Source organism: Danio rerio, chromosome 1 (assembly GCF_052040795.2).
Source record: "Danio rerio strain M-AB ecotype USA chromosome 1, GRCz13ab, whole genome shotgun sequence".
Lineage (NCBI taxonomy): Eukaryota > Metazoa > Chordata > Actinopteri > Cypriniformes > Danionidae > Danio > Danio rerio.
Genome location: NC_141021.1, coordinates 12,221,317 through 12,234,438, shown reverse-complemented (window position 1 = coordinate 12,234,438; position 13,122 = coordinate 12,221,317). Strand labels below are relative to the sequence as shown.

The 13,122-nt window shown below is 38.2% G+C and overlaps 1 protein-coding gene across 28 annotated transcripts in view; it reads left to right on the top strand.

The window, feature by feature from the left end:
- dmd (dystrophin) overlaps window positions 1-13,122 on the top strand; it is a 249,405-nt gene that overhangs the window by 103,311 nt on the left and 132,972 nt on the right. For all 28 annotated transcript variants that reach the window (XR_015475971.1, XR_015475970.1, XR_015475969.1 and 25 more), the window contains exons 22-28: window positions 215-360; window positions 3,148-3,360; window positions 4,978-5,091; window positions 5,705-5,860; window positions 6,081-6,251; window positions 11,061-11,243; window positions 11,555-11,689. Coding sequence is in view for 24 of the 28 variants with exons in the window: in XM_087236510.1 (XP_087092636.1) it covers window positions 215-360; window positions 3,148-3,360; window positions 4,978-5,091; window positions 5,705-5,860; window positions 6,081-6,251; window positions 11,061-11,243; window positions 11,555-11,689 (1,118 nt within the window). In the remaining 4 variants the exon portion in view is untranslated. The remainder of the gene's footprint in view (window positions 1-214; window positions 361-3,147; window positions 3,361-4,977; window positions 5,092-5,704; window positions 5,861-6,080; window positions 6,252-11,060; window positions 11,244-11,554; window positions 11,690-13,122) is intronic.

Below are 13,122 nucleotides of genomic sequence, written 5' to 3'. Positions count from 1 at the left end.
GCTTACCAACGTCTAATATAATAGAGTTAATGCTTAACAAATAATGAATTTGCTATTTGCTAATGTTTATTAGATGATTCATATTGTGTCGTTATTATAAAGTGTTACCCAGAAATGCATATGAGGAGTGTAGTGTATGTTGTATTTTGAGTTTCTATGGAAAACTGCAGGCGGATTTAGTTTGTTCAGACTTGTTTTTTTTTTCTTCTATCAGTCCAGTCTAGTCTTCCTCCAGCACGTTATAAGGATGTGATGGCAGCGCTGTTGGCCTGGCTACAGCAGTGTGAGAATAAACTAGCCATCCCTTCTACAGCAGTGACTGAGTATCCCGTCATGGAGCAGAGACTCAAAGATATCAAGGTTTGATTGTGTTTTTATTTTTTTCCCATTGTGGGCTAAAGCAATAAGCCCTATGAAGCCATGGTTTATAGTGAATTTACAACAGCCAAGAGGCGTAGTTTGATACAATGCAGAGCTAGAACTTTTCTTATAAGCTCTGGCTGCTTTTAGTCGAACTAATAATTTCTTACAAAAAAGCTAACTTAAATGCATTTTCACTTAAGACATATTTTTTCCAACCACTAACTTAATTGCAAAACACTTTTATTCAAGAAATAATGAATTTTGACTTAGTAAATTTAAAAGCAAAAACACTTTCACTTAAGGAATAAATCTTTCTGACTAGTAACTTAATTGCAAAACGCTTTTGCTCAACAAATAATGTTTTCAGACTACCAACTTAAATTTTAAACACGCCCCCTCAAGACATAACTCTTTCCGACTTAGTAAACATAAATGCAAAAACACATTGGGCCCTATCATACACCCGGCGCAGTGGGGCGCAAGACGCGGCGCAATAGTCTTTTGCTAGTTTCAGCTTGGCACAAGAGTCGTTTTGAGGCGTTGCGCTATGCTGTTTAAATAGCAAATGCATTAGCGCTCATATGTGCGCCCATAGGCCTTCTGGTCTAAAAAGGAAGGCGTTCTGAGGCGGACTGCTGGCGCGTTGCTATTTTGAGAAACTATAATAGATTTTTCATTAGACCAAAACAAACCCAGTCTAAACTCCAGCGCAGAGTTGCGCCTCGCTTACACACTGCTTAATACGCACAAGAGAGCAATAGGCAAATATCTTTACATATGAAAAAATAAGAATATATATAGGATATAAATATAAAGGATTAAAATATTACAAAACATATTATTTTCTATCCTACATAAATATGAAAAACCACTGCTTTTATGTCTTCTTCATCTCGGGAGGCTTTCTCAGTTCATTGATAACAATTTGCTTTTGTATAATGTTATTATTGTTAGCAGTATTATTTATTATATCCATGTTTATATTTGTTTTAATAAAAACAAGCTTAGATTTGCCCACCTGCTGGTTTTAGACCATATGGGGCAAAGCATGTGTTTTAGGGTGAAACTAAAGTTTTTGAACACACTTCGTTATTATTGTTAATTTATTTGTTTGCTGGAAATTAGAACTGAATTTAGAAAAAGTTTTGATACTAATATTTGCGCAAAAACAAACGCAATTAATTATTTATAGACTAATTGATGTCTGTGCGTAAAGGTTTCCCTATCCACGAGAGCGAAAGTGAAAGTGATCCATTATCTCTCATTCTTGAGTGGTAGATTCTCTGTTTAACTGTTTTTTTATTTAAAAAAAAACTGTTAACTGTTTGCTAGTGAAATGCTCAGTTTTTCCACTTAGACTTACTTTTCGTCATGTAAATAGCAAATGAGCTTGTGGCGCGATGCAGCTGGATCTTAAAAGTAATGGGAGATGAGACTCTAATTGGTTTATTCTCAAAACACACGTATAACTCATTAAGAAAATAAACTCAACCCTTTTAGACCATGCGCCACGGCGCAAATCGGAATTTTCTATCCTTAAATTAGCAAAAATGCGTTCTGACGCCCTGAAAGCATTTGCGCCCTGCGTTTTGCGCTCTGCGCATGGACCATCAAAATAGAGCCCCTTCACTTAAGAAATAATTCTTTACGATTACTGACTTAAATGCAAAACACTTCCCTTCAGAAAATATATTTTTTCGACTTGGTAAACTTAAAAGCAAAAACAATGTCACTTAAAGGTGCAGGATGTAAGTTTGACACCCAGTGGTTGAATTAGGTATTGCACACCTGGTTTAAAAGATTTGCAAGGGCAGGTTGCCAGATTGATTACACCAACAGCAGTGTGCATGACGGTCGAGCCTAGAGGCTGATTGAAGTCTGATTGAAACCATGTTCTAAATAAAAGCAATGGCTCGCGATAGTAGGAATATTTTTCAAATTAAAAGGAGATATTAATATTTCGGTAACACTTTAGAATAACCATCCGTTATATAAATCCGTTACATAAAAGTTAATAGTTTGTTAATTATTTATAACTATGCCAATAGATAACTTACAAGCTGTTAGTTAACAAGTTCTAAATGACTTATTAACTGTATTTTAATGATTTATAACTATACCTAATAAAATAGTAATAGATCATGAACAAGCTGTTAGTGAATTAATTACTAAAGACTTGTTAAGTATCAGTTAATAGTTTACATCAGTGATTCAGCATGTATATGAGTGCACTGTTCCCTGCTTCTGAATGGCTGTATTTACATTTTTGTTGCATTTTGTCTGGTGCAAACAGCCAAATTGCTTAGCACAATTCTAAGGGGACACGCAGAGATATTATAAGGGGCCCTCGTGGACCCTCTCTTTCTGTCTCTTTCTGTCTCAGATGTTCTATTGTTAAATGCAAAATGCTAAATGCATAAAAGAGCCAGAATACAGCTCGAATTTAATTTTTATAGATTAACGGACAATGTTGAGGGTTTCCAAGCATATTTGGAGGTTGGATGTGAAGATATGCATTGTTATGGAGAAAGGCTTATCTTGTCCTGATTATTTTTAAATAACTTGTTTTTCAGTCATGTAACTATTGTCTTTTAATAATCTGTTTACAGATTGTTGTATTAATTGAGCTATGTAATTAGCTCGATAATGTTTGCTAAAAATAAACAAAAAACTTTCTCTTTCAATCTTATTCCCTCACTCCCATCTTTCCTTCCTTCCTTCTCTCCTTCCTTTCTTCTTTCCTGCACACTGATCGAGAGTAAATGTTTCTGTCATATTTTGCAGGCAATCCAAGCATCCCAGAAGGAGCATCAGGGTGACGTGGATGACCTCAATAAGATGGCTGAGCAGGTTTTCCAGAAAGCTCCACCTGAGATCTGTCAGAAGTACCGGACAGAGCTGGATAACGTGATGGTGCGCTGGAGACGCATATCGGAGCAGCTGGAGGAGAACATCCAGAAACTGCAGGATCACATGACCAAGCTACAGCAGTTCCAGGCACGTGCTGAAACAAGATGCTGATGAGGCTTTTCCTCAAATCACAGCGCTTCTCGCACCTACACACCTCTGGCGGCTTTCCAAGTCAAATGTATGGCACTCGAACTCGAATGCTCACACCTGACGATGCTGGCTGTGTCTCAACATCTTGTCGGCTGACTATTTAGAGAGCTTACTAGATTTGGAAACCACATCCTTGAGAGAAGAGAATTGTAGGGTAGTTTTTAAGTGTCAGATGACTGTTCTGGGTTTGGTAGAGATAGAGTTCAATGATTAGCATTGGAATAAGAAGTAATAAGAGTCAGTTTGCATTCTTGGCCTCTCTCATCTATTCATTCATTCATTTTCCTTCGGCGTAATCCCTTATTTATCAGGGGTCACCACAGTGCAATGAGCCACCAACTATTCCGGCATATGTTTTACACAGCGGATGCTCTTCCAGCTGCTCTTCCAGTACTTGCATTCACACACACACACACACACACACAAACACACACACACAAACACACACACACACACACACACACACTAATACACTATGGCTAATGTAGATTATCCAATCACCTATCGCGCATATTTTTGAACTGTAGAGGAAACCGGAATACCAGTGGAAACCCACGCGAACACAGGGAGAGCATGCAAACTCCAGAAATGCCAAATCACCCATCTGGGCAGGGGCGCTCAATTCTAAGGGCGAACGCAGAGATATTATAATGGGCCCTCGTTGACCCCCCACTTTTTTTTTTACTATCGTCGGCAACCGCCCCACCACCCCCCCAAACCCCAACTATAAACTTTCCTTTCCAGTTTCCCCCACCCTTTCACTTACACTGGCCAATTTCCCCAATTCAGTTCAGTGTCAAAACCTAATTTCATACCCCACGTCTCACTCTTCACTTTCGTCCGCGACAACCCCCAGCTACTCACTTTCGTCAGCCGCTACTCACTTTCGTCAGTGAGGCGACAGCACTACCTACTGCGCCTAGCCCGACTTCCACTACAGTAGTACAAATTTAATCTGTCATTAAAAGTCAATAAATATTAATGACACATATAAAATTATTTGACAGTGTATTTACTTTCTTCTGTTGAACACAAAAGTAGATATTATGAAGACAGCTGAATACTTACAATCATAGACTCCCCTAGGATTTGTTTTTCCTGCTATGGAAGTCAGTGGATCAGCATTTTTCAAAACATCTTCTTTAGTGTTCCAAAAGATGAAGAAACTCCTAAACCATGTGATGGTGAATAAATAGTGTGTACATTTTCAGTTGTGGGTGAACTATCCTGTTAAGTTAAAACAAAATGAAATAGCCCCAGGACAGCTTTGTTCCTTTTTTTAGTTTTTATCTTGCAAAGTTTTATTATTTTTCAGTTTTCATCTTGCAAAGTGTAACCCTTTTTTGACCTTTCAAGAAATCCAACTGTATATGCAATGCAGGTCTCTTTGGATAAAATTGTCTGGCAAATACATAAATATAAATGCATGCTGCAAGTGCTTTCAATCCAGAATACTTCAATTTAGACCTTTATAAATAAATTCTTATGGATTGCGTATCATTAAAAAAAAAAACTACCCGTAAATGTGACTGCATTTTTTTCTCCCATTGGTAGAATGACACAAAGACTCTGCAGAAGTGGATGGCAGAGGTGGATGTTTTCCTGAATGAGGAATGGCCAGCTCTGGGAGACGCAGAGGCTTTGGAGAAACAGTTGGAACAGTGCACGGTGAGGACACTCTTTATTTATTTAGCTATAAAAACTAAGTTTGTGTTCCCGAACTTGGAATAGACTCCTCGTGCCATAGTGATCTGGAGCAAGATGTACTAAAATAACAACCGTGATCCGAAAAACGTTGCATTGTGTTTCACAAACATGGCCCAAAAATTAAAATTCAGAAGAGAGGGTGCTTTTTATGCAAAGGCAAAAGCCTAGCCTAAATGAAAGCATTGGTCTGGAAGAAGAAGAAGAAGAAGTGTTTCTCATTAAGATGAAATCTGCAAAAAAAAGATGTTGTTGGGAGACCTGCTAATATTGCAGAAGCGGTGGTTGAATAAGCTGTAGACCCTTTGGGACCTGACTCAGTAAAGACCCCGCTTTCTCTTTTCAGGCTGTGGCAGGAAATGAATTTTCATATTACGAGGCACGAAAACTGTAGCTTAACACGAAATTACATTCTCAAATTGTATTTCAGCATTTTTGTGTGCCCCATGGTAAGTTTGCTGCAATAATGGCAATAGCCACGCTTCTATCAAGTAGAATTGGGTCAATGCATTGGCATGACCTGGTTTTCGGGACGGCCAAGACCATCTATTTCAAACGGTCTGCTTTGATTTGACAGGCTCTGGTGAATGACATCCACACCGTCCAACCCAGTCTGAACGGCATCAATGAGGTGGGACTGGCCTTGAAGAGGGAAGCTGAGACGCCGTTTGCCATCAAAATACAGAAGATGCTTGATGAGCTCAATGCGCAGTGGGAGCTCATTTGCAAACAGGTAATTAACGTGCCACATGGGCTTACGCTGCATTATACTAATTAATTACGAGCCGAGGTATGATTTAGTCATCTTAAAAAAGCTCAAGCATACCTTTTTCACACCTTGGAAATGTCTAAGTGAACTTCTTGATGCTGTTGTTATTATTAGAGTTTTTTTTTTCCTGCAGTTTGAGGTATAGCCAGTTAAATAAAACTGAACTGTTGTTGTTGGTTTTCAGGCTTATGCAAAGAAATCAGCCCTGAAAGGAGGGCTGGACATGACGGTGAGTTTGAGGAAGGAGATGCAGGAGATGCAGGAGTGGATCACTCAGGCCGAGGAAGAGTACCTGGAGAGAGACTTCCAGTACAAAACACCTGAGGAGCTTCATAAAGCAGTGGAGGAGCTGAAGGTGTGTTTTTAACGTTTCTCCTATAATTATTATTTATTTCATTTTAGTGTTTGGTTTTGGAGTGGCACAGTGGTTAGCACTTTCCCCTCAGAGCAAGAAAGTTGCTGGTTGAGTCCCGGTTGAGCCAGTTGGAATTTTTGTGTGGAGTTTGCATGTTCTCCCTTTCTCTAGTGGGTTTTCTTTTGGTGCTCCGGTTTCCCCCACATTCCAAAGACAAGCGGTATAAGCGAATTAGATTAACTAAATTGGCCGTAGTGTATGAGTGTGTGTGCAAATGCTAAAAAAAAAACAAATGCTAGAGTAGTTGTTGGTTCATTCTGCTACGGCAACCACTGATAAATCAGGGACTAAGCTGAAAGAAAATGAATGAATGTTTAGTTTTGAAAAACAAAAACAGCAAACTGTAGAATTGTCGACATACTATCAGAGTTTAAATTGGTTATTAAATATTAAATTCATATAAAAAAAAAAAACAGATGTCAAATATCGTTTTTGACGTACAAATCTGAATTGTTATCAATAATCCAGAAAATATATTATAACGAAGCTGGTTTAATAAAAATGCACACACATAAATAAAAAATAAGTTTTTATAAGTGATAATAAGTGACACTTAAAGTCCCTAAGAAATCAAAACCAACCATATGTTTAGTTAGCTCACATTGCTAGTTTTGTGGTCAACAATTCATCTGTGCATGTCAAGAAAAAAAATTGTTTTGCACTTCCTTGTAAAGCACTTCCTGATTGTTTTTCAGTTAATTTGTCAGACTATGTATATCTTAGCAAATGTGCATGGATAACATATTGAACCTCGCAGCTGCAACTGTCAGTTTTGACATTAAACAGAAATGGTGTGGATGGGGGAGTCTATTAATTTGTAATAACTCTACCTAAACCCTTTTTTATCCATCTTTTTGAATTAAATGCTTATTTACTACATCCATTCAGCTCGCAGTAGAAAATCAAGCTACTTCCACTGTTTTCTCACTTAATATTTAGTTTCTATAAGAACTGCATCACAATACGAAAAAAATAACGGTCACAGCTTCCGGTTCACGGTGACTTCAAGTGTCAGCAATTTTTATGAACAAAACAGCTAGAGATCGGTCAAAAGTGAAATTCTGCCAAATACCAAGCAATGTAAACTTTTGTTTTATAGTCTGGTATGACTTTCCATTCCTCACGAATCTTACTGTCTCATTACAAATCAAACAGAACAGTTTTGGGTCCCACTTTATATTAAGTGGCCTTAACTAATATGTACTTACACAGGAATTAATAGTTTGTTACAATGTAATTATTATGTAAATACATGTATGTACTGTGTACTTATGCTTGATTAAATACATTTATGTAATTACATCTGTAAATTACCTTTGTAATTACATTTGTAAATACACTGTTGACCATCCCTTACACCTTAACCCACCCTTAAACCTACCCATGCCACCAAACATGTCTATAACCCAACCTCTATCAAAACTCAAAAGGACCACAAGTATTCTCAAATACATTATAAACACAGTAAGTACATTTTATTTATTTTTTGATGTAAGTACATAGTAGTTAAGGACACTTAATATAAAGTGGGACCCAGTTTTGTACTGGATTGAAGTAGAATGAACGCACGCCTTTCTGTCCAATCATCTTTGAACCTCTTATATCTTCAATTTTTCCTTTTTTGGATACTGACATCCTCACCTATTCAAATGCTCACTGCGATGTAGAGTGTTGCCCGATTATAGCAAACACATGCAATACACTGGCTGAAGCAACAGGAACATACAGGAAAACTTTAAATATCACCTTCACTTTTATTTTGAGACCTTAAAAAACAAATAAGACAACTAGTTTACTAATTATCAAAGCAGTAAATCCACATTTTATTTCTAACACACTATTAGAGCAATTGAAATATAAAATGGAAGTCCAGACTCAACGAAAAACTGGTTTAGACCAGTGGCATTCTTCACTGAATTTGGGTGAAAAATATTAAAAAAGCCTTTAAGTTTTGCACCCAGCAAACCTGCTAATATGTTCAGGATGTTTGCTTGTAAATTTTAGTGCGACTTAAGTGCTGGATCTGTTCAGGAATAACATCTAAAAAAAAAGAATAAAGGGGTGAAGTTTTTCAATGTGCTGAGCAAGAGCGCTTCTCTCGCATCATAATGATGTAAGTGTTCTCAATGGAAACAATCATGCTTTGACTATTTGAAGGCAAATATGTCTGGTATGAGTAAACCATAACTACTGCAAACAAGCTATTTCCATTAAAAATACAAAAAAGCATATTTTGTTATCTTTTCAAACTTTGAATACATTTGTGTGAGCTGATAATCACTGTCAGAATGCTCTTGCTGAGTATATTCTGCTTCTGACTTCTATTCTCAAAACATTGTTTTTGTCTTCCTTCTTTAAAAATCAATATTTTAATGGCTGACAGCTATTCATTAGATTCAATATTAAGTGACAGTGATGCTTACATTTAATGGCTTACAGTAATTGCTCTCCAATAAAGTCATTAAAGGCATTTCAGGTTTTGCTCACCCTTTTCTGTGACATTTGAGAAATTAGATCATCATGTATCACACCTTTAGAATAATTGTGACATAAACTGTATAATTATTGTTGTACAGGAAAAATATACACAACAAAATATCTGTTCTGTTATTTAACTGTAACTAACTGTTAACTTTTAGATGTCAAAGCAGAGAACAATAAAGTATCTTCTCTTGTCATTTTAGTAGATTTATATTAGAAATTGTCTGCACTGGTCATGCAAGTTATTGAACAAAAAACAGTTAATGAGACAGTACTGTTTACTTATTTTACCTAATTTAGATAATGGTTAAGAAGTTTGACAATTGCAGGTCCAATTCCCAGATCTGACTGGAATTGAAGAAGGGGGTGTGGAGAGTGAATGAATCGCACTCTCTTCATCTTTAATTCCCAGCGGAGGTGCCCTTGAGCAAGGCACCTAACCTCTAATTGCTCCCCAGGAGCTGGAAGCAATAGCTGCCCAATGCTCTGGGTGTAAGCTCACAGTATGTGTTTGTGTGCGCGCTCACTCCTCACACAAAATGTGTGCGTGCACTTGGATGGGTTAAAAGCAATGGTAAAAAACATACTTGACAAGGCTCACTTCACTCACTTTTATACAGTTGAAGTCAGAATTGTACCCTTATATTTTTACCCCAATTTCTGACTAATGGACAAATCATTTCAACACATTTTTTGATAACAGTTAATAATTAATTAGTTGTGTTTTACACATTTTTGGGGGGAATCTCCTCATCCACCTCCAGTGTGCAGCATCCACCTGGATGATGCGACGACAGCCATATTGCGCCAGACCGCACACCACACACCAGCTGATTGGTGGAGAGGAGACAGAGTGATGAAGCCAATCATGATATGGGGATGGTTAAGAGGCCATGATGGACTGAGACCAGTGGGCAAATTTGGTCCGGATGCCGGGGTTAAACCTACTTTTTTTCGAAAGACATCATGGGATTTTTATCGACCACTGAGGGTCAGGACCTCGGTTTAACATCTTATCTGAAAGATGAGAGTCACCATCAATATATTGGGGGCGTTAGCATCCACACAGACCGCAGGTTGAGCACCCACTGCTGGTCTCACTAACACCACTTCCAGCAGCAACCTAGCTTTCCCATATGGTCTCCCATCCAGGTACTGACCGGGCGCAGCCCTGTAGTTTCAGTGGGCGACCATATGAGAGTTGCAGAGAGCCTGCTGCCAGCATACCGTAGCTACCCTGCACAGCTTAAAAAGGCTTAATTAGGTTAATTAGGCAAGTTAGATAATAATTAGGCAAGTAATTTTATAATGATGGGTTCTGTAGACCATTAAAAAATGGCTTAAGCGCGCTAACTATATAGACCTTAAAATGTTTTTTAAAAAAATTAAAAACTGCTTTTGTTCTAGCTGAAATAAAACAAGTTAGACTTTCTCCAGAAGAAAAAAAAATTATAGAAAATACTGTAAAAAAATTCTTGCTCTGTAAAATATCTTTTGGGAAATATTTGAAAAAGAAAAAAATATTCACAGGAGGGCGAATTATTTTGACTTCAACTGTATATCTTAAGACCCTACACACAGTTCTGAAAACAGGCATTCTTTAATATATTTTTTACTATATTGTTTATAATGAATATAATAAGGGATACTAATAGTTTAATATTTTGTATTTAATTTATATTCCATACCATCAAGAAGAACAGAACCAGTAAGGTGTAACAAGCCCAAATCAACTTTTGAACAGAAATACTACTTTTCATGCTGTGTTAATTTTATGTTCAGTAACAGCTTACCGAACACATCTAATCTCGCCGGGGAACATGGGATTTGTTCCTTTATTGCTTTAAAGAACAGCCAAGGGACACCAATTTGCACCCCAATCACCGAATGTGCCAAGTTTAAAGAAAAGAAAAATGAACACGTTGTACCGACAACAAAATGTCACAGAGCGTCCCCAGACATTTGTCGTGATAGCAGAAGACTGACACCTAGACGACAGAGATCTATTCATTTTCTAACAGGTGCACGGTTGCTTCTCACCTCGGTGTGATCCAGCCACTACATGCGTTTAATGAAATAAAGCGCCACTTTTTTTGACTTAGTTCAACAACAGTCAACAGCAGGGATTGTTATTCTGTTTTCTTGTTTTCTCTCTGTCCCGGTGCCAAGCGTAACTTAACAGGGGCTCGGGAGAATGCCCATGTTCGCTAACCTTGGAGGAAAGATTTGAATGCTCTCGTAATCTCCTCTCCTCTCTCTCCCACTCAGCGGGCTCAAGAGGAAGTCCATCAAAAGGAAACAAAGGTGAAGCTGCTGACGGATAAAGTCACCAATTTCATTTCAAAGGCTCCTCCCGCGGCCCATGATGCCCTGAAGGCAGAACTGGATGTTTTGACTTCTAACTACCAGCGCCTGTGCAGCCGACTCGATGGAAAATGCAAGACTTTAGAGGTGAGCTTGATATTGTGCCAGTGATGGGGTTGTGCTCGGGAGTCAGATAGTGTCTGGTTCACTGACATTTATTCATTTGCCAGATGCTTTCAACTTAAAGTCTTTTTAAAGTTTACATTTTATCTGTGCACGCGCATGTGTGTGTGTTCCCTGGGAATCCAACCCATGACTTTGATGTTGCTAGCGCCAGGCTCTTTTAGTTCAAGCCACTAACGCACTTCTAACCTTTTGATCAAATTCTCAGGACCTGGACCCGGCGTAATATGTTTGATTAACCACACGTGTCTCTCCATCTCTTTTGGCTCTTGTAGGAAGTGTGGGCATGCTGGTGTGAGCTGCTGTCTTATTTGGAGTTGGAGAATGCCTGGATGGACCTACTTGAAAAGAAACTTGATGAAACGGAAGGGCTTCAAGGAGGCATAGAGGAAATTGAAGAAGCTTTGACTGTGAGTGTGCCTCTTTATGCTGTTTTGGGGAACTTTTAATTTTGTATAAGCCAGGTCAGGGGCCTCATTTACGAAGACTTGCATGGAAATCATACTAAAACATTGCGTACGCACAAAGCTGTAAATGTGCGTATGCAGAAAAAAATGTATGATGTATGAAACACTGCGTACGCCGAAGCCCACGCATATTCTTTGTACATCCGAATGAACGTGAAACTGAGCGCAACATGCACAAGCGCAAAACCCCTCCCTGCCTCCTCCCCCGTTCGAATATGCTAAAGACTCTACTTTGGCAAAACCCAACGAAAAAGCAATGGCAAAAGCAAGCAAAAAGAGAAACTTTGAACCGAATGTGATTTGGAGGTGTTCCTTTCGGAGGTAGACCTGAGAAAAACGGTGTTATTTGCAAGTTTGTCCTCCTTGAATTAACAACAAAAGAAAAAAATAGAGTGGGGAGAGTTTAGCTGATGCGGTTAACACAATTAAATCTGAACATTGCACTGAGTGGATTAAAAAGAGAAATAGTGACTTGTATAAGTGCAAAATGTTGAAATGACCTTAACAGTTTCGGTGGCGCAGCTCGTAAAACGCAAGTCTACTTGATTTGACACGTTCGAGCATGAACTCGGTTCAAATCCAGCATCTGATGAACTCATTCTTCTTCTTTTCCCCCTGCTACATATCAGATTTTGCCTACTATTTATCACGAGGAAGACAAGTAGGAATCATTAATAAGTCTATGCAACATATTTTATTTGCATATTTATTAAACTGATATGTTTCTGATTCACACATGCAAATTCATCTTTAGATAGTGTCTTTATAGCAATGTAGATAGCTAGTAGATAGCTCCGATTGCATTGGGAAAACTGGCGATCGCTACAAATTGTGCTTTAATGTTTGGCTGGTCAACTGTATGGTATGGAAACCTTATATACCTGCTAGATGAACCCGTCTCATACAGCTGCCATTGCAAGGCTCAAAGACACTTTGTAGAGTGCAATTTAACACAACTGCCCCTAGGAGTCGCCAATGGAAATAAAACAGACACGCACAAAAAATGTGCGCATGCCGGCCATGAAGTTGGCGTGGAGCTGCGCACACTCTCACGTTCAGTTTATTGTTAGTAAATCCAAACGTGAGCGATTCTGAGCGTGAAACCTGGCTTACGCAAAGTTTTTGTGTGTACGCAGCGTTGAAACATGAGGCCACAGGGCATTTTGGCAAAATGTTACGCCATTATAAACACGCTACTTATAAGGAAAAATCTATTTTTTTCTGTGCGTTACATTAACCTGGAAAGTAAATCCTATCTAAAAGACTTGCTGAAGTGTAATATCCTATTTAAAAAAAATACTTTGTTTTATTACTATAATTATTTAAGAAGCTTTAAGTGATCTTAGTTTCATTGGTTTATATGCAACATAGACTCA